General features: G+C 63.6%; 4 protein-coding genes across 5 annotated transcripts in view; 3 read left to right on the forward strand and 1 right to left on the reverse strand.

Annotated features, from left to right (window-relative positions):
- The first annotated feature begins 14 nt into the window (after positions 1 to 14).
- SDHAF2 (succinate dehydrogenase complex assembly factor 2) lies at positions 15 to 2021 on the forward strand. Its single transcript, XM_082057854.1, has 4 exons — positions 15 to 132; positions 812 to 1035; positions 1563 to 1672; positions 1761 to 2021. Exons 1-4 carry the CDS (start codon positions 118 to 120, stop codon positions 1889 to 1891), a joined length of 480 nt encoding a protein of 159 aa, XP_081913980.1. The 5' UTR covers positions 15 to 117; the 3' UTR covers positions 1892 to 2021.
- A 151-nt stretch (positions 2022 to 2172) lies between these two features.
- On the forward strand, positions 2173 to 4443 carry SAXO4 (stabilizer of axonemal microtubules 4). Its single transcript, XM_082057853.1, has 9 exons — positions 2173 to 2469; positions 2553 to 2661; positions 2736 to 2956; positions 3336 to 3436; positions 3528 to 3578; positions 3662 to 3748; positions 3824 to 3928; positions 4040 to 4112; positions 4204 to 4443. The coding sequence occupies exons 1-9, from the start codon at positions 2343 to 2345 to the stop codon at positions 4332 to 4334; spliced, it is 1005 nt and encodes a 334-aa protein (XP_081913979.1). The 5' UTR covers positions 2173 to 2342; the 3' UTR covers positions 4335 to 4443.
- A 635-nt stretch (positions 4444 to 5078) lies between these two features.
- Positions 5079 to 6201, forward strand: LRRC10B (leucine rich repeat containing 10B; the record flags this gene model as incomplete). The annotated part of the gene is made up of 1 exon (XM_082058795.1): positions 5079 to 6201. One exon carries the CDS (start codon positions 5079 to 5081, stop codon positions 5925 to 5927), a length of 849 nt encoding a protein of 282 aa, XP_081914921.1. The 3' UTR covers positions 5928 to 6201.
- A 3334-nt stretch (positions 6202 to 9535) lies between these two features.
- Positions 9536 to 19001, reverse strand: part of SYT7 (synaptotagmin 7) — a 28505-nt gene continuing 19039 nt past the window's right edge. Inside the window, exons 7-13 of one of the 2 annotated variants that reach the window (XM_082058396.1) lie at positions 17943 to 18071; positions 15474 to 15609; positions 14758 to 15028; positions 13998 to 14167; positions 13410 to 13524; positions 13129 to 13328; positions 9536 to 12094 (exon numbers count right to left, since the gene is read on the reverse strand). In XM_082058396.1, the coding sequence (XP_081914522.1) occupies positions 11990 to 12094; positions 13129 to 13328; positions 13410 to 13524; positions 13998 to 14167; positions 14758 to 15028; positions 15474 to 15609; positions 17943 to 18071 (1126 nt within the window). In that variant the 3' untranslated portion in view covers positions 9536 to 11989. The remainder of the gene's footprint in view (positions 12095 to 13128; positions 13329 to 13409; positions 13525 to 13997; positions 14168 to 14757; positions 15029 to 15473; positions 15610 to 17942; positions 18072 to 19001) is intronic. The other variant, XM_082058397.1, reaches the window with a different exon arrangement.

Below are 19001 nucleotides of genomic sequence, written 5' to 3' on the forward strand. Positions count from 1 at the left end.
CCCCTTCCGCCCCACGCCACGCCCCTTCCGGCCCCCGCCCGTGCGGCACCATAGAGTTGGCCCGCTCTCCCGTCACAGAGCGGCCCGAGTGAAGGGTAGAGCGGCCGCGGGGGAAATATGGCGGCGGTCGCGGTGAGGGGGTTGCCGGGCGTGAATGGGGGTTACTGGGGGTGAATGGGGGCTTCTGTGGGTGAATGGTTGTTATTTGGGGCGGTGGGGGCATGTGGGAAGGAGCCAAAGGCCTGGGAGAGGCGAGGAGGGCGGAGGTGAGGGAGGCCCGGGGGCTGCAGGGTCTGGGGGGGTGGGATGGGGAATTGGGGGGTTTCAGGATTGTAGAAGGGAGGTTGGGGGGTTTCAGGGTTTGGGGGGTGTGGAAGGGGGGGATCGAGGGGAACAAGGCCCGGGGGCTTTGGGATGGGGTACAGCAGGGTGTGGGATGGGGAATTGGGGGGGTTCAGGGTCTGCGGGGCTGTAGAATGGGGGTTTGAGGGTCTGGAGGGTGTAGGATGGGGTTTGGGGGGGCTATAGGGTTTTTTGGGGATGTGGGATGGGGGGAGCACGTGGAGCAGGGCCCAGGGGGGCTTTGGGATGGGGTACAGCAGGATCTGGGGGGGTTATGGGATGGGGTTTGGGGGCAGCAGTGTCTGGGGGGATCATAAGGGGAGAATAAAAGGCAGCAGGGTCTGGGGGGGCTGTGGGATGGGGGAGCATGACCAGCAATTTTGGGGGGGCTGCAGGTGCTGGGGTTGTCCCTGCTGTGCTGCCGCAGCCAGGCCTGACGTCACCTACCCTGTCCTTGTCCCTTTCCCAGCTGCGCTCCCTGCCGGGGCGGGCGCTGTGCTGGCGCCTTTTCGGGGGGGTGTCCCCGCAGCGCAGCTACCGCGGGACGTCCCCCGGGGACTCGGGGAAGGACACGCTGGAGATCCCGCTGCCCCCCTGGCAGGAGCGGCCCCACGAGCCGCTGGAGACCAAGCGCGCGCGGCTGCTCTACGAGAGCCGCAAGAGGGGGATGCTGGAGAACTGCATCCTGCTCAGGTGAGGGGCCCAGCCTTCCTCCTCTTCCTCGCTGTCAGGGCCGCTCTGTCCCTGACAATTCATCCCCTGCAGACAGGGCTGTACTTTCCAGGAGTGATAACATCAGCTAAGGGAGAAAGGCCGATCGATGTGAGGGTGGTTTAGCTCCCTAATGACGCTACAGGTTTTTAATTAACAAGGAAAAGCCCTCGAGCGTCGCAGGAGAGAGTTTGGTGGGGTCGTGCGCAGCCGTAATCCAAAATGGGAGGCGATTCGGTGTTGGTTAGAGTATGGAAGGCTGAATTGTTGAATAAATCCCCAAAAAAGCTTTGCAGAGACCAGCGCTGCCGCCGGGCAGAGCCAGAGGTGCGGGGAGCTCTGGGAGCTGCTGGTGGCTGAGCCGAAATCTTTTGGGAATTACCTGTAATTTCTGGGGTGTCTGGAGGAGGCAAAGCCCATCAGGTTTTAGGACCGGGAGTGGTTAATGGAGAGCGGGACGCCAGCCCGGTTCTTCCTCTGCTCACCCACCCTCCTCCTCCTCTGTCCAGCCTCTTCGCCAAGGAGAACCTGAACCGCATGAGCGAGCAGCAGCTCAACCGCTACGACCGGCTCATCAACGAGCCCAGTAACGACTGGGACATTTATTACTGGGCCACAGGTACAGAGCAGCCGCTCCTTGTCCTCCGCAGGGCACTGGCACGTCAGGACACGACTTTTTGCCCTTTTTCTGCTGTTTTTGCCTGCAGAAGCCAAGCCCACGCCGGCCGAGTTCGAGACGGACGTGATGGCCATGCTGAGGGACTTCGCCAGGAACGAGAAGAGGGAGCAGCGGCTGCGGCAGCCAGACCTGGAGTATCTCTTTGAGCCCTCCCGCTGATTCAGGGTGTCACCTGCTCCCCCCCCGTCCCCTGGGACAGAGGAAGGACAGAAACACGGACGCTACCACCCTCCCCGTGACTCTCCTCCCTCGGACTCAGGACATGGTGAATAAAGCCGTGGCTGCTGCTTCTGCTGCGTTTTCAGTATTTTGCTCTTTGTCACATCGACATTGAGGCGCTCAGGGGACACTGGCACGTGCCAGCTCGCCGCTGTCCCCAACTCCTACCTATCCCTTTTAAATCCTTTTTCTGGGGACCCACAGGAGGTGGCCCCACACTTGGGGGGGCTCTGATCCCCTCACAGGAGGTTGGAGTGGGACACCCTGCTCCCTGGTGACACGTCACCGCATATCCTGCTCTCCGGTGACACGTCACCGTGCTGGTTACCAGGAGACAGTGCCTGCGGGGACATTCCGCAGTCTCAGGGAGCTGCTTGGGGACAGCCCCACCATGGCGTCCGTCTGTCCCTTTGTCAATCCCCGTCCCCGTGTTAAGCTGCGGTCCTCGGCAAGGGGACAAGCCGGGGGCAGCACCGACATCATGAACTTCTACGCCACGACCTACGGGCTGGCTTACGGTACAGGGGTCCCGAGTGACTCCCCAAAAACAGGGGGGGCTCACTTTCAGGGCTGAGCCCCCCTTGTTCCCACCGTCCCCCAGGCCAGCCGTGTTTCCGTCCCCGCCTCGGCCACCACACGGGCGCTGGCTTCGTGTCCAACTACCGCTCGGATGTCCCCTCCCTCCTCCGCTCGTGCGGCACCGCAGAGTGGTACGTACCCCCACACCGGGCTGGGGGACAACTTTTGGAGCCCCTTTGTCACAGCTGTGTTGGCCTTGTCACAGCCAGGACAGCGTCTCAGCCACCACCGAGCACTTCCAGCCCCACTGGCACCCTGACGGCCGCGGCCTCCTGCCGCGACACCTGCACCAGCCGCCCAGTGGATACCACCAGGAGTGTCCCCCCTGCTGCCTCTGCGCCGGGGGGGTGAGTCCCCAGCACAGGTGGCATCACCAGGACCTCCCCAAGTCACTTGGGGAGTGTGGCGGTGGCTGCACCGAGCCAGGTAAGGGTTTGGGGGGGTTGGTGGCCCTGGGGACAGCTGTGTCCCCAGGAGGGTTTTGGGGCATCTCAATGCCAACTCCAGCCCCAGGAGGCTTTAGGGGGGGATTGGTGGTCCCAGGGCCAGCTCTGTCCCCAGGAAGGTTTGGACAGGGTTGGTGGCCCTGGGGACAGCTCTGTCCCCAGGAGGGTTTGGGGTGTCGGTGGCCCCAGGGGCAGCTCCAGCAGGGGCGTCCTCCTCTGTGTCACTCATCCTTGTGAACCCCCAAACGCAGGGAGACAGGCTGTCCCCAGTGCAGTGACACCAGGAAACGCCATGGCTGGCTGTGGGGTTGGGGACAGGGCTGGGGGACAGGGTCTTCCTCCCCATTTTTTCCCCACAGACATCCTGCAGAAAACAAGCATCGGTGCCACGGAGCCATCGGGCTTCACCAAGGCCTTCCCGCGGGGTGACAATGTCCTGCCAGCCCTGTCAACCCAGCCTGTGAGTCCCCACCCCACCATGTCCCTTGTCACCCCCTGCCAGCCCCCCAAATCCTCTCTACACCCCAGGGGACACTTTTTTCCTCCCACAGCTCGGTGTCAGTGTCACCAAAACGGATTATCTGCCCTCTGTGCGCAGCCGCGTAAGCAGGACAGGGGTGGGGACACCAGGCAGGGCTGGGGGACAGGCAGGGGACACCCCTATCCCATCTCTGTCCCCTCGCAGGGTGATGAGATGCTCCCAGAGCTGCCAGGGGGCTCTGAGCGAGGCAGCGGCTTCACCCGGGAGGTGCCAAACTCCCTGGGCACGGTGGTGAGCAGGACCCCCCTGTCCCGCTGCCTTGTCCCTGTGTCCCCTCCCCATCCTCACTCGCTGTCCCCAATGCAGGATTTGCCCGTGGTGGGTCACGCTGTCCGATTCGTGTCCCGAGGGCTGCGGGCACCACGAGGGACACAGGACAGGCTGCTGGGACGGCAGAAGGCTGGCAGGATGGTGGGTGCAGATGTGGCACTGTCCCCAACCCTGTCCCCTTACCCAGCAGGGCCATCCCCATCCCTGTCCTTGTCTCCATCCCTGTCCCCCCAACCCCTCTCCATCCCCCAGGAGCCATCGGGTTTCACCACCAACAATGGCCAGTATGTGCCCCCCCGCGCCACCATGTCCCCCACAGCGCCAGGTGAGTTTGGGGTGACTCTGGGACTGGGGTTGTCATTGCCCTGGGCGGGGTGGGTCCAGCCCCCTCACCCCGTTTCTCCCGGATTTTCCAGCTCGGTGCTGGCGGGACCCAAACCTGACGGCCAGACCCGTGGGGGGGATCCAGCCCCTGCGCCCCAGCGGCTTCAGCACCAACAACCACCCCACTGGGGTTGGGGACACTGGTGGCCAGCCCCCCGGGTGACACCAGTGGCACCCCGGGGGCCACAGTCTCACTAGTAGCCCCCGTTCTTTGGGGAACCCCAGTTCTTTGGGGACCTCCCCGATCCCTGGAAGCACACAGAGAAATAAAGACTGAGAATGATCTTCCTGGGCACAAAGTCATTGTCACCTCTGCCACCCAGGTCCCTCATTTTGGGTGATACCTGCACCCCGAGGCTGGCAGGAGGGTTTTGGGGGGTGGTGCCACCTGGCCGGCAGCCACTGGGGGGCTGTACGAGCCTGGCTTTGTGTCACCACCCGTGGGATGACACAGCTGGTTTGTGGCAGGGGACAAACCGGGGCGGGGGGGACAACAAGGAGGGGAGAGGAGGAAGGAGCCCCCCAGGCTGTCCGCAGGGTGGGATCACGTGGGGTGACAGGGTGACAAGGTCCCTCCCTGGCCATGGGGTGTGACATGGCAGTGGGGGGGTGGCTGTGCTGGGGGGGACACACCCTGCAGCACCTCCTGGGGAGTCCCACGGGAGATTACGGAGGGAGGGACCTCCGGGCCCACCCAGTTGGGGGAGATGCTGATGGTGGGTGGGTGGGGCAGGGCGGGGCGATAACGGACCAGGGTGGGGCATGGGGGCGTGGCTAGGCGGGACGAGGGCGTGGCAACCGCTCAGGTGCCGAGAGGGGGGCGTGTCTCCCGCTGCCAGGCCCCGCCCCCGCGTTCCCATTGGCTGCGGGCGGTTGCCGCGGCAACGGCGTGGGCCCCGCGGCGGGGATGGGGAGCGGCGGCTCGGCGGGGCTGGCGGTGGCCGAGGGCCCGGAGGGCACCGAGCAGCGGCTGGAGGTGCGGGGAGGCCGGGTCCCGCCGGCCCTGTGGGCGCAGCGGGGTTTACGGAAGCTTTACCTGAGCGGTGCGGGGCTGCGGGAGCTGCCGGCCGAGCTGGGGGCCCTGCGGCACCTCCGCACCTTGGCTCTGGATGGGAACGAGCTGCTGGAGGTGCCCGAGGCCGTGTGCCTCCTGCCCCGCCTGGCGCATCTCTACCTGGGCCGCAACGGGCTGCAGGGGCTGCCGCCCGCCTTCGCCCGCCTGCAGAGCTTGCGCTGCCTCTGGCTGGAGGGAAACTTCCTCGCCCGCTTCCCCCGCGCCCTCCTGGGCCTGCCCGAGCTGCGCAGCCTCCAGCTGGGTGACAACCGCCTGGCCCGCCTGCCCGCCGCGCTGCCCCGCATGGCCGGCCTGCGCGGGCTCTGGCTCTACGGGAACCGCTTCGAGGAGTTTCCGCCCGCTCTGCTGCGCATGGGTCACCTCCGCGTCCTCGACCTGGACCGCAACCGCATCGCCCACTTCCCCGACCTGAGCGGCCTCACCGCCCTGCGCCTCCTCTCCTACGACCACAACCCTGCGCGGCAGCCGCCCTGCGTGGGGGACGCCGTCCGGCTGGTGGGCGACGGGGCGCAGGAGTTCATGGAGGCGCGGCAGGAGCGCCTGCAGAGCCTGCAGCGCCAGGAGGAGGAGGAGGAGGAAGGCACCGAAGCCCTACCGGTTGCCCCCGGGGACAGCTCCCCGCTACTGGAAAACGGGGACGGCAGCTTTGCGGCCCTGCCGGGCTCCCCGGAGGAAACATGAGCCACCAGGCTGCAGCCAGACGCCCTCAGGGATGCACAGCAGAGGGATGAGGATCCCCCACTGCCCTCCCAAGGACTCCCAGCTAGAGCTGGGGAAGAAGGGAGCTCACAGCCTCCACGCAAAGGAAAATGAGGACCAGCATCTCCCAGCTGAGACAGCAAAGAGCTGCCGCTTGGATCTGCACCACTGGGATCCACAAGCCCACCTCAGAGCATCCCATGTAACCGCAGGGTGCCTTGCATGGGGGGAAACAGCCCCCTGCCCTGATGGGTGACCCCACAAACCCCCCTTGCCTGCTGGACAGGCCGCACGGTGCTACTGAGAGCCCGGTGTCCCGCAGATGCCAGCCCACGAGCACAGGGACCTGCCTACCACTGCCTCCACATGCGTCCTTTGCTCCTGGCTCCGTGGGGCAGGACAGGAAAAAGCAGCAACTTTTGCATCTGTTCCACATGGACCCCGTCACCCTGAAGAGCAGCAAGGCTCGAGATTGAAGACGCAGATCCCTTCTCACCCCAGAGATCACTGTCCTGCCCCTGGAACTGGGCTGGGGAAGAGAGAGGGCTCTGCCGGGCTGGGGAAGGAGCCCATGGAAACTCCACGGGGGCACAAGCCCATCTCAAACCTGGAAAGGATTTTGCCTCTGTACAGGAAGAGGAGCAGCTCTCCCTGCTCCAAAATGGGCACTTATCCTTCCTCTTCCCCCTCCCTGAGCTCTGTTTGCACCAAACTCAAGCAATAAAAAAGCACAAACCCAAGAAAACCTGGTGTGAGAGAAAGGTGATGGGCTCTGTTCTCCGGGGGGGCTGCGGCTGGGAAGGGGGGCTGTTTGGGAACTGCTGGCAACACGGCGACACGTCCTGGTGCAAAAATAGCGGCTCCTCTTATTTTTAAGACCCCAGGGAGCCCCATTTCCCTCCGCCCAGCTCCCTCCCTCCGCCGAGGCACCGCGGTGCCGAACGCTCCCTGCCAGGGCTGGGGTTTTGTCGGAGGTTTCAGACCGCGCATCCGCTTTGCATCGCGAGGGCTTTGGGTTTGGGGGCTGGGAGGCAGCCAGCGCTCCCGCCACATCCTCTCCCACGCTCACGAGGCTTTTCCCCCCCTCCCCGCTCTGCAGCGGGAACCGCAGCTATTTTAGATATGCCCGAGCATCCTCGTCCGCGGGATGCGCGGAGCGGCTGATGAAGCTCTTGCCTTTCCAGCGGTAACGAGGCGCCGTTTCCATTCCCGCTTGCGGAGGGTGGGTCCCAAACCCACCCAAGCTCAGCAGGAGCTCAGCTCGCCGTCCCCGCTCGGGTTTGGGGACAGGGACAGGCTCTTGGTCCCTCCTGCCACTTGGGCAGCCTTCGCTGTGGTGGTTTGTAACGGGCAGAGCATCCTGGCATAGGGCACCTTGGGGTGCACCCCATCGATCTGGGGTGCTACTGCTTTGCCTGGGGAGTCACTGCTGCTAATTAGCAGGTAATTAGCCATCACCCAGTGGGGTGCTGGCCCTGGCAGAGAGCCTGGCTGATAAGCAAGATGTGCATTTCTGCCTGGCACAGCCTGGCCGCTGTCACCTGCTCCGTGCAGACCCCTGCCAGACCCCCAGGACAAGGCGTGCAGGTGGCCCTGGGTGTCACCACAATGTCCCCACTGCCAGGGCCGGATCCAGAAGCTCCGACACCCTGGGAAGCAGCTCCCTGCAGCCTTTTCCCACCCCTGGGTTTCCCACCCCGGCTGGGGGAAGGAGCTGGGTTGGGGTCTGTGGCACTGGTGACAACCGGCACGGTGACGCGGGGAACCAGGAGCTGCCACAGTCAGCAGAAACCTCACACATCTCTGCTCTGCACGAGTATTTTTGGGGCATCGCCGGAGCCCCGGCAGCCAGCAAGGCGTGCGCGCAGCGTGCATCATCCATACGTCTGTCTCTATATATATCCCTGCCCACTCGCGCAGCCCCGCGTCGCAGCGTTTGTGGCCTCGCCGGGATCACGCTGTGATTCCCATCTGCTCCCACCGGTCGTGGGGACAAAGGGACAGGCTTGGGGGTCACTGTGGCTCCAGCCGGCTCCCCCAGGTCACTGCATGGGGCCAAGAGGATTCTTATGTTCGCTGTTTTCAACATGCAGCGCGATAAAAGAAACACGGCTCTGGTGTGACAGCCCGGACAGCAGCCCGGCGCGGTGACACCGGTGCCGTTGGTGGCTTGTTGCTGCCAAAACCTCCAGATTTGGCTCAGCTGGACACAAACCAGAGCCTGAACAGGTTGGAGAAGCAGCGACCTGACCTCTGCTGGGACACAGGAGCCAGGCAGGGGACAGCCTTGTCCCCTCCTGTCCCCCACTGCCACCAGCCGCTGGGGATCCGGAGGGACACAATCCCAGGCACAGAGGACACAGCTCTCCTGCCATCCCCAAGTTTGGAGTTTCTTTTATTTATTCAATACCAGCATTGGTTTAATTATTTAAGAGCCACTCGAGCCGCTGCGGTGCCAGCCACGTGTCCCCTGCCTGCCCAGGACACTGTCCCCCTGCTCTGTCCCCCACACAGAGCCATATCCCAGTCCCTGTCCCCATGTCACCCCCAGGGACCCAGCCCAGACCCCCGGCCTCGCTGGGATGGACACTCACCCCTCTGTCCCCGCTCTGTCACCCTCTCTGGCTGTGTCACCTGGGGCAGCGTTGTCCCCCAGGGCTGGGGGTCCCCAAAGCCCCTGCAGGGACCCTAAGGGAGGGTCCCACACCCCTCCTAGGAGCCACCTACCTGCTAGGGCTGCTCTTAATGAACCCTCATTAATTACCCTAATTACCTGCCCTGATTAGCAGGCCCAGGTGTCTTTCCTTGTCCCCTCCCTTTGCAGGGAGTGTTCCCTGCCCTGTCCTCCCCAGCACGTGTCCCCTTCACCAGGGGGTCCTCAAGCATCATCTGTCCCATTGTCCCCCCTCCTTGTACATGTTGGGGGGGGGATGCTCAGTGCTCGGGGGGGATGCTCGGTGCTGGGGGGATGCTCAGTGCTGGGGGGATGCTCAGTGTTGGGGGATGCTCGGTGCTGGGGGGATGCTCGGTGCTGGGGGGATGCTCAGTGCTGGGGGGATGCTCAGTGCTGGGGGATGCTCAGTGTTGGGGGATGCTCGGTGCTGGGGGGATGCTCAGTGCTGGGGGGATGCTCAGTGCTGAGGGGGATGCTCAGTGCTGGGGGATGCTCAGTGTTGGGGGATGCTCAGTGTTGGGGGATGCTCAGTGTTGGGGGATGCTCAGTGCTGGGGGGATGCTCAGTGCTGGGGGATGCTCAGTGTTGGGGGATGCTCGGTGCTGGGGGGATGCTCAGTGTTGGGGGGATGCTCAGTGCTGAGGGGGATGCTCAGTGCTGGGGGATGCTCAGCCAGATGCAGGTGACACTGTGACCCTCCTGGCCCACGCCCCCTGCAGTCACCGCTGTCAGGGGACCGCAGGATCTGTCCCCCGCGTCCCCCCGGCCCAGAGATGAAGCGCAGTGGCAGTTACTGACTGTCCTTTATTACCGAGAACAGGGGCTGCCTCCAGAAAACGAGGGGCCCCGCTCCCCAAAAATAGGATTCTGCAAAGAAGGCGCCCCAACCCTTGCCACCCCCCCAGCCCCCCCCGGCCTCTGCTGCTGTTATTGGGAAAGGGGGGATCTGGTCACAGCACCCCACGCAGCAAAGCCACCGGCAGGGGGTGACATCGCTGGCCGGGCACCCCCTCGCCGGCTGGTCTGGGCTTTTGTCGTTTGTTTTTATTATTATTTTTTTACATTTTTAATTTTTTTTTTTGTCTTTTTTCGCTGTATTTTACACACCAGTTGGATGTTACTGTCACATGAAGAAGAAAGATACCTGAACAAGAGAACGGCTAAGAGCTCTAGAGTTAAAAAATGAACACACGAGGCCCCGGGGGAGCCAACTGTAGACAAGAAATCCTTCCAGGGGGACAGGGGGTGACCGAGGGGCCATTTGGGGACACCCACCTTGGCACAGCCCCCCCCAGCTCGGGGGGGACCCCGGCACAACCCGCTGTAGTGCCCAGCTTTGGGGTGCGCCCCCCCGGACGTGTCAATCTCTTTTATGTTAAAAAATAAAGAGAGAAAATGATAAAAATACAAATGTCCCTAAAAGCGTCAGTTATTACTGTAGTAGCAGTAGTATGACTTCTCTCCAGATTGTCCAAAATCGGCTAAAGAGGGACTGGGGGGGCTGGCAAACCCCCACGGGACGGTCCCGCTGCCACCGTGTCCCCAGGCGGCTCGTCCCCCAGGGCACTGGGGACGTCCCCATCAGTGGGAGAAGGGACTAGCACCCTGGGGACTTTTGGGGTGTTCTGGTGCGGGATCCCCCCCACCGCGACTTGGAGAAAACCCCATGGGGGTTCAAGTGGGTGCCCCCCCCAGCATCCCATGTCCCCACGCAGTCCCATGGGGTGGCATTAACGCTCGTGGGGCTTGTGCCACCGGCTGGGACACGCTGTGGCACAGGGATGATGGTGACAGGGTGACACGCTAAAACTGGGCTGTACGCAGCCCCCCCAGGGGACAGCCCCTGCTCTCGGTGGCACCCGGGGGCTGTGGCTCGGTGGCACCCAGCAGTGGGGTGTTGGTGACCTCGGTGTCGTCCCCACGGGTGTGGGAGGGGTGACAGGTGGCAGGTGCCACGGGGACAGCAGGAAGACTGAGGATGGGGGACCCTTGGCCAGGGGAGGTGGCTCCATGCCCGTGGGCACCCAGCTGCCTTTGGAATCACTCTGGGTGTCCCCATGGGTGGCCGTGTCCTACCTGAGATGGCTGCGGAGGTGGCAGCACCCACCTGTCCCCTCCTCCTGGAGGGCTCGGCCAATGTCCCTCCATCCAGAGGGGCACGGGGACACCCCAGGAGCTGCCATGGGGACACACAGACATTGGCCACCATGTCCTCGCCTTGTGCCAGTCCTGGTGGAGTAGCTGGACACCAAGTGGCACCAGTGGCACCTGCTGGGGATGGGCAGGGATGTGTCACATCCCACCCAAGTGCTGCTGTGGTCCTGTCAGAGCCACCGCTGACCCCCCCACAGCGCAGGGCGGTGGGGACAACCAACCCCATCTGTCACCCCGACAAGTCCCTGTGTCCCATGGGGCTCCCAGGTGGGTCTGTCCCCACTTTGGGGACCCCCTGCCCTGTGGAGCAAGCAGGAAGGTCTGGGAGAGGCTGATGGGGATACAGGGGGTGGCCCAGGGGATGTCACCTCCCCAGGAAGGGGACATCACCTTCCCAGGATGGGGAAAATGGGCCTATCCCCCAGGGACCCCAGTGCTGGGCACAGGGCTCATGGGGTTGTCCCGGATTAGCCTCCAGTGCCTGGGTCACCTGGGGATGCTCAGTGTCCCCCCAGGGGCTCAGGGACCGTCCCCTGCGGGGACATGCCCAGGGTGGGGGTTACGGGGGAAGAGCTGGGGTGGTGGCAGGCTGGCGGGGTCCCCATGGAGGGAGTGAGCCCGAAAATGGAGGTAAAGCATCGAACCCAGCTGTAGGCAGTGCACTAACGAGCCCGCTTTGGCTAACGAACTGTGTCATGGCTTCCGATCCCAGAGGGCCCAGGGAAAGGGGGATGTCACCCTCCGCCCCCCCTCAAGGTGTCCCCCACCTCAGGGAGGGTGGGGGGGACAAGACAGGGCATGGGGGGGGCGGTCTGTGGCCCCGCTCGGGTGACACTGACGGCTCGGAGAGGTTTTATTGAGCTGAAAAAAGAGGGGGATGTTGCGGGGGTCCCTCTTGCACCCACAGCCTGGTCCCCCTGAAATGGGGGGGGCAGAGGGGCTCCCAGGGCTGGAAGCACTCGCAGAAGTCCTGCCCAGTGGCGGGGATGGGGACAGGGGGGTCATCGCTTCTGTCACCCTCCTTGGCTGGGGGTCCTGGCTGGGCGTCCCCCAAATCCCCGTGATGGCGAAAGGAGAAAGCGGGGAGCTGGGGGGGCTCCGTCCCGCTCCTACCGCCAGGTTCCCATGAGCCACTGTCCCACCGGTCCCTTGGCTCCTCAGAGGGGTGACGGGGGCCGGGTGGGAATTGGGGGACCCCTGCACAGTCTTGGGGTGCTCAGGCCTTCAGCTGGTGCCACTGTGCCACGGCCTGCCGGGGCCGGGCGATCATGTCCTTCCAGTGCTTCACCTCCCCAGGGCCGCTCTTCCACGACAGGTAAATCTGTGGGGACACGGCAGCACCTCGGACCTGCCCCCCCGGCCCCATCCTGCTCCCTGGAGCTGTCACCTTTGTCCCCAACCTCCTCCCTCCCCGCTGTGTGGCATCATCCCCATGCCCTTTTATCCATCTATTTTCCATATGGTGATGGGGAAAACCACATGCCAGCCCTCCCTATGGCTCAGGGAGCCAGTGCCGCTGCTCTGGCTTAGCGGATCGCTGCTGATTATGCAATTAAGAGTGATTAGGAGGCTGCCGGCCATGGTGTGAAGGGCACACTCCTCTCCTCTGGCTCCACCACTGGCAGCATCGCTTGGCTCTCACACCGTTTTGCTTTTGCACCATGATGCTCCCGGCAGCTCTAACGCAAAGCGGAGACATCGTGGGCACCATCAGTCTGTCCGTCTGTCCAGACCCCTGGCTGGCGTTGGGCTTGTGCCACTGGCGATGTCCCATCTGGGATGGGACACCTCATCCCCCTCCCCGTTTTATCCCAATTCACATGTTTTGCTTGATTATGGCACAGCATTTGGAGCTCATTGGCTCGGTGAGCGCTAATAACGGAGATTACCGCGCTCGTTTGTCATCGTTACCCTAACGAGCGGAGAGTGGGATGGACTTAATGGAAATCAAATCCAGAGGGGATGGATCCCTCCGCTCCTGTTATGGGGAGATGGTGGGTAACGCCGGCACGGGGACTGGGCTGGTGGTGGATGTGGACCCTGGGGACCCCCAGCTGATCCCCACAGCCTGTCCCTGCTGTCCTGCCCAGGATGGTGCCACCACGGGGAGGGTCTCCAGCTCCACCTGGACCGCCAGCACACAGGAGCCATCAGGGACTTTGATTTTTGCCTCATTATAAATAGGTTTTTGGCAAGTTGGAGCTCCCTCCAGTGCAGGTCAGGTCCCCACCATCCTCCACCTTCATCTCCAGCTTGAGATGGCCCCGGTCTCCATCAACCAGAGACCTGGCTGTCCCCCAGCTGCCACCCCTCAGCAGGACACATCTCTGGGTCCCACCACCACACAGAACCCACCTTGCCAATGACATCGTTGCGGCTCAGCCTGTCCTTGTCCATGACGGTGATGACAATGGTGGTCTCGCGCAGCCGCTCCGTGGGGATGTCGAAGGCGAAGGACTCGTTGAAGACGGGGTTCAGGCACCGCTTCATCACCACCGTCTTCTTCTTCTCCACCCGCTTGTCCTTGTACATCAGCCACACCTTCACGTAGGGGTCTGGGGGCGACAGGAGCTGCTCTCAGCGCCGGCTGGGCCTCTGACAGCCATGGCCGGCGTGGGGGGAGTCACAGCTCCTACCTGATGTGCCCCCGATGTCCATGGCTTTGAGGTTCCGCGCTTTGATGATGTTCACCACGATGGAGTTGGCCGAGGGGTTGTAGCACAGCGACAGCAGCAGCTCCCCACGGCTTCCCTGTGGGACCCGTGGAGGACCTCAGGTGGGGACCCCAAAAAGCCAACCCCCCTTGTGCTGCAGCACCCAGCCCAAGCACTGATGTCCCACCACAGGAGTGGGGTGCTGGGCTGAGACCCTCCCGAGCTGTCCAAGCAGGGACTTCGGGGCTGTACAGAAAATCAGGGCAGGAGGACACGGGGCCATCCCCAGTGGGACATTTTCTGGTCTTGCTGGAGGCAGGAGAAAAAGAAAACTTTTCATTTTAGATCTACCTGAACCAGCTCTTTTTGACCCCAAATAAAACATTCGCTTTGGGCTACTTAGTGCCTTCTTATAAAGATTTGGGAAGAGAAGCCTCTCCATTGGATGGCGAACCTTCTTGCAAAGCAGAAAACGTCCCTGTTGGGGCAGCAAGAGGATGGGACACCACAGGGACAGGGGGTGACCTCCTCTCAAGGGCTGTCCTAAGGGGGTGGCAGGGGGACCCTTACACTGCCATCACTGCAGGGCTTCAGATCCTTCCAGAAGGTTTGCATCTGGGTGAGGTCCACCTTGTTGAGGGGGATGGACACCTCCCCGATGGGGTCGTTACGGCTGAAGCGGTCGTAGTCCAGGACCTGGAGGTACAGCACCCGTTGCACCACCTTCTCGTAAGGGAACCCTGTGCCGGAGATGAAGGTGATGAGGATCCATCATCATCACCACCATGGCCATGGTGAGCAGCACCCAGTGCCCGTGCTGATGGGGGTATGTTGGTGACAGGCAGCGGATGGGCAGAAGACAGCACGGGACGCTTCTTGTGGCCTTGGGCCACCACGGTGGCTGGTAGCAGATTAATTCCCTGTGTGCACTCGCCCATGGGTGCCTGCTGAGGGGAGAAGGAGCCTCCTCTCATGTCCCTTTTATGGGACACAGAGCAAAATCCTTCAACCTGGCCTTGATGGCTTGGCCAACCCATGTCATCACCAATGGCCACACTGTTGGCCAACCCATCTCATTCTCGATGGGCTGGCCAACCCATCTCATCACTGATGGCCACCACATTGGCCAACCTGTCCAATCACTGATAGCCACCACGCTGGCCAACCCTTCTCATCTCCGATAGCCACCACGTTAGCTAAGCTGTCTCATCGCCAGTGGCCACCACGTTGGCAGCTCAAGCTGAGCTGATCCAGCCCAGGAGGAAGGACAGAGGATCCCACAACAGCTCCACTCCCACCCCAGTCCACTCCAGTCCATCCCAGCCCCTACCTTCAAAGAGGAAGGTCTCGTTCCAGTGCGGGTTGAGGTTCTTCCGCTTCACCTTGGTCTCCAGCTTGTGCTTCTTGTCGGGGAGCAGGTAGATCTTGACGAAGGGGTCGCTGGTGCCGCTGAAGTCCTTGGCTGGCAGCTCCTGTGCCTTCATGATCTTGACGGTCAAGGTGGACTCCTGGAAGTTGTAGCCGACGCTGAACTGGATGCGGCCCAGGTTCTCCCGGCTGATGCCTTCATGGGCCTCGTCATCCTCGGAGCCCGGGGAGAGCTGTGGCGGGGGGACAAAGCGGGTGAGCGTGGTGCAGGGGACCACCAGTGGGGTCTGCACACCCCTCTCCCCTGCCCTGTTTTGGAACCCAAACTCGGTTCACAAAAGCACCCGACCCCCATCTGTCAGAAGGCATCAGTCTCTTCCCGTCAGTGCCATCGCCTCGGATGACTCCTGGCTCCGTGCCACGCGTCCCGGGGACGGGGAAGCGCCAATTAGCCAAATTCCTCCTGACAGCCCGTCCCTCACGTCTCCGGCACCACTCGCCCGCGGGGGGACGGCTGCGTCACCCCGGCTGTGCCACCACGGTGCCCGGCTGTGACGGGGACACGGCAGAGCAGGCTGGGACGTGCCGGAGCGCTTGTGGCACAGGGAAGAGCCGGGGGGATGCGAGGAGATGCCCAGGGTGGGATGTCACCCCTGGGGACCCCGTCCCATCACCCACCATCAGCATCTCGCTGGTCAGGGAGTTGACCAGGTCGGAGACGGAGGAATGTGGCTCTGTCTTGCGGTCGGACTCATCTTGCGGTGGCTGCCCCGGCACCGGCGCTGTGGTCACCGCCTTGCCGCCGGCCGGCAACCTGCGGAAAGAGAGGCAGAGCCTTAGGGGAGAGGGGACAGAGCCGAGGGGACAGCGAGGGGCAGCATCCTCTCCCGGCGGGGACACGGGCAGAGCCGGGCTGCGGGGGCACCCAGGGATGTGCCACCGGCAGCTGTGTGGCACCGGCTGCAGCCACCAGCCTCCCGGCACAGCTGGTTCCGGTTCAGTGCCAGCCGGTGCCCTGCGGGATGTCACTCCAGAGCACGGCAGCAGGTCCCATGCCCCGGCCACGTCCCACTCCCCATGGCCACAGAGACCATGGTGATGTCACCGGCAGCCACTCAGCCCTGTGGTGACCCGGTCCCCACCAGCACAGCTCCTTCCTGCCCCAACACAGAGCTGACCCACCAGTGCTTCGTGCTGTGGCGTGGCTTTGGTGGCCTGGTGCTAACCCCCCCTTTTCGTCTGCCATCGAGACCCCCGGTGCCCTGGGTGTCCCCACACACCCCAGTTGTCACAGCCAGGGCTTGGGAACAGCCACACTGGTGGCCACAGTGCCAGGGAGGGGACAGTCGGACAGAGACGGATGGGCACGCGCCGGGGCCACGCTGCCACCATGCACAGGGGACAACAGGGGACAGGTGGTGGCAGCGATGGGGGCAGCCCTGGGTGGCTCTAGAGAGACCCGAGGGCAGAGGGGATGCGCACACAGACAGGCACCCCACGATGCACCCCCCGCGCCGAGACACGGTGACAAACCAGCAGACCAAGGGGACACACACACACCACGGCAGGTGGCACGTTGGTGGCACAGCCCCAGCAAAGCCACAACGCATGCCACGAGACACCCACTGACACGCCAAGCACACGCCAACGGGGACATGTCGGGGGGACCTGGGGACGACGGGGACAGAAGCACACCCACGCACACACATCCCGATGGGACAGCACCGGGGAGGACCGGAGAGCCCGAGGTAGCTGGGGAAGCAAAATCAGGTTAAAACCAGCGCAAAGGCAGGTGGCGGCGGGACCCGCTGGGTGAGGAGGTGCCGTGGAGCCGTGGGTGCTGGCGGAGGTCACGGACAGCGAGAAAAAGAGAGAGCGGGAGAGAGCAAAGAGAGAGGAAGAGGAGCAGCATCGTCCAGCGCCGGCCTGCGGGGAGGGAACTGCGAGAGAGGAATGGGATGGACAGACGGACAGACGGAAAGTCGCCGGGATGGGAGACACACCGAAGCGCCAGGCTGGAGCCGCTGGGGACGGGCTGCAAGGAAGAAGCTGAGAAACGGGGATGGAGGAGACGTGTCGAGGAAGAAGAGCGGGAGGGTGGGCGGGTGGGAGTCGGGGGGGGAAGAGCCGGCTGAACCCCCAATGTCCCGTGTCCCCCATGGAGACGGGGAGCAGGGGGGGACATGGAGGCGGGGGGGCCATGCATGCACCAGGATGGGTTTTTCGGGCAGCGAGCTGGGGGGAAGCGGGGAGCAGGGTCTTGCTGCGGCACAGCCACCCACCCCCATGCCCCATGTCCCGGTGCCCCGCGTCCCCATGCCACGGCACAGCGGCCGGTGTCCCCAGCAGGGACCAGCCACGCAGCGCGACGCCGGGAAAAGTGCTAAAAGATGGAGCGAAACCAAAGCCGAGCGGGGTAAAAATAGCTGAGAACGGCGCCAGTTCATTAACACGCTGAGTTTCGCGCCTCCTCCTCGCTCTGGAGGGGACTGACACCCCCGTCCTGGTAGCGGGGGGACCCTCTGCCCCCCAGCCCCGGTGCGGGATGCGCTGCAGAGGCTCCAGCACCCCAGGAAGGTGGGGGGAAGCCGGAGGCTTGCTTGGAGGAGAAGGGGGATGATGTGTCCCCCCAAGCTTGTCACACTTGCTCTGCCCCCCACCAGTGTCGGGGCTCGAGGACATGCCACCGCAGGGATGTCCCTGTGTCCCCAAAGGAGCTGCTCACCCCACCCCGGGCTGCAAACAGCCCCACCGGGCTGGGGCTGGTGGTGACATGCATCAGGATGGGACACGGCTCAGGTAGCATCGTTGCGGGGTGTACCTGAGCCTGTCATCCCCTTGTCCCCCTGCCCCGCGCCCCGCTCCCGAGCGTGTGTCCCACCCCAACATGCAGCCAGGGTTGGGGGGATGGCAGGAGAGGGAGGGCGGGGAGGGAGGAGGAAGGGATGGGGGGTGTCCTCTCGGTGTCACCGCTCCGGTGGCATAACGGTGGGGCGCTGCAGATGTCACCGTGCCCCGCTGGGCCACCCTGTGCCGCTCCAACCTTCGCACTCCACCTCCTCTTCCTCCTCCTCCTCCTCCACCCTGGGTGAAGCCCTCGTCTCCTCCTCCTCCTCCTGCGGGACTGTCCTTGTCCCTCGCTCATACCTCTTGTCCCCCTGAGCGTTCGGCTGGTTGGGCGGCTGTGTCCCAGCGGGTTGCAGGTCAGGGATATTGGCAAAGTCATCTTGTTCTGAGAGTCCCAAAACCAGGGATAACACCACCATCCGGCCTTCCCTGCCCGGGGCGGCCCCGCCGGCAGCGGGAGAGAGAAAGAAAGAAAGGAAAACAAAAAGAGAAAGAGGAGAACACAGCATCAGGCAGGGAACCCGCCGGAGCGGTGGCATCTCGGGGTCCCTGTGACAGCGAGGGGACCCCGGCTCTGGCCACCGACCCCTGCGCAGGAAACCATGTCCAGGATGGGTACAAAGGGCTGTGGGGACAAAGGTGCCAGCGCCGGTGACCCGTGGGTACCACCACCCCATTCTCCACCGGTCCAGGATGCTGAGGTCCTGCCGAGGGGGGAAAATGTGCCCGGAGGGGCTGGGGACAAGGGACAGCATGAAGGGAACAAGGTTCCAGCATCCTTCCCTGGAGGAAGGTGCCACGGACAAGGGTCTTTGCTGCTGGTGCAGCCTCCACCGGAGCCCGTAACCACATTTACACCGCGGTGCCGGGGAGGGCAAAGAGAGGAAAGAGCCAGAAGCGAAGTTAATGGCTTTGGCAAGCGGTGGTGGTGAACACCGGCGGCTCCTCGGTGGGGAAACCACCGCCGGCTCGGCACGTCCCGGCTCTGCGGCTGCTCCCCCCACAATTAAAGCTGGAACCAGCATCGGCGCTGGGTAAACACGGAGGAACGTGGCCCAGGGGATGGGTAATGAGCCGCGTCGCGACACGAGGGCGCAGCAAATGGAGCTGGCGAGGAGCCGCTCGGTGGGAATTCAGCAGCAGGAGCTGGGGGGGGCAGCTGAATTTGTGTCCCCAAGGGTTTTTTCTGCCTCACCCCGATGCAGAAGGTGCTGTGCTGACCCAGCAAGGGCAGGATCAGGCCTGTCCTCCCCACCCTGAACAGCAGCCGCAGAGCCGGGACTGAACATCCCCTTCCTTTGGGTGCCTGGTGGCAAACAGAGGCTGGAGGGAGCAGGACGACCCCGGGGAGGACGGGAG

The sequence above is a fragment of the Streptopelia decaocto genome, assembly GCF_964273445.1.
Source record: "Streptopelia decaocto genome assembly, chromosome: 7".
NCBI classification, from domain to species: Eukaryota; Metazoa; Chordata; class Aves; order Columbiformes; family Columbidae; genus Streptopelia; species Streptopelia decaocto.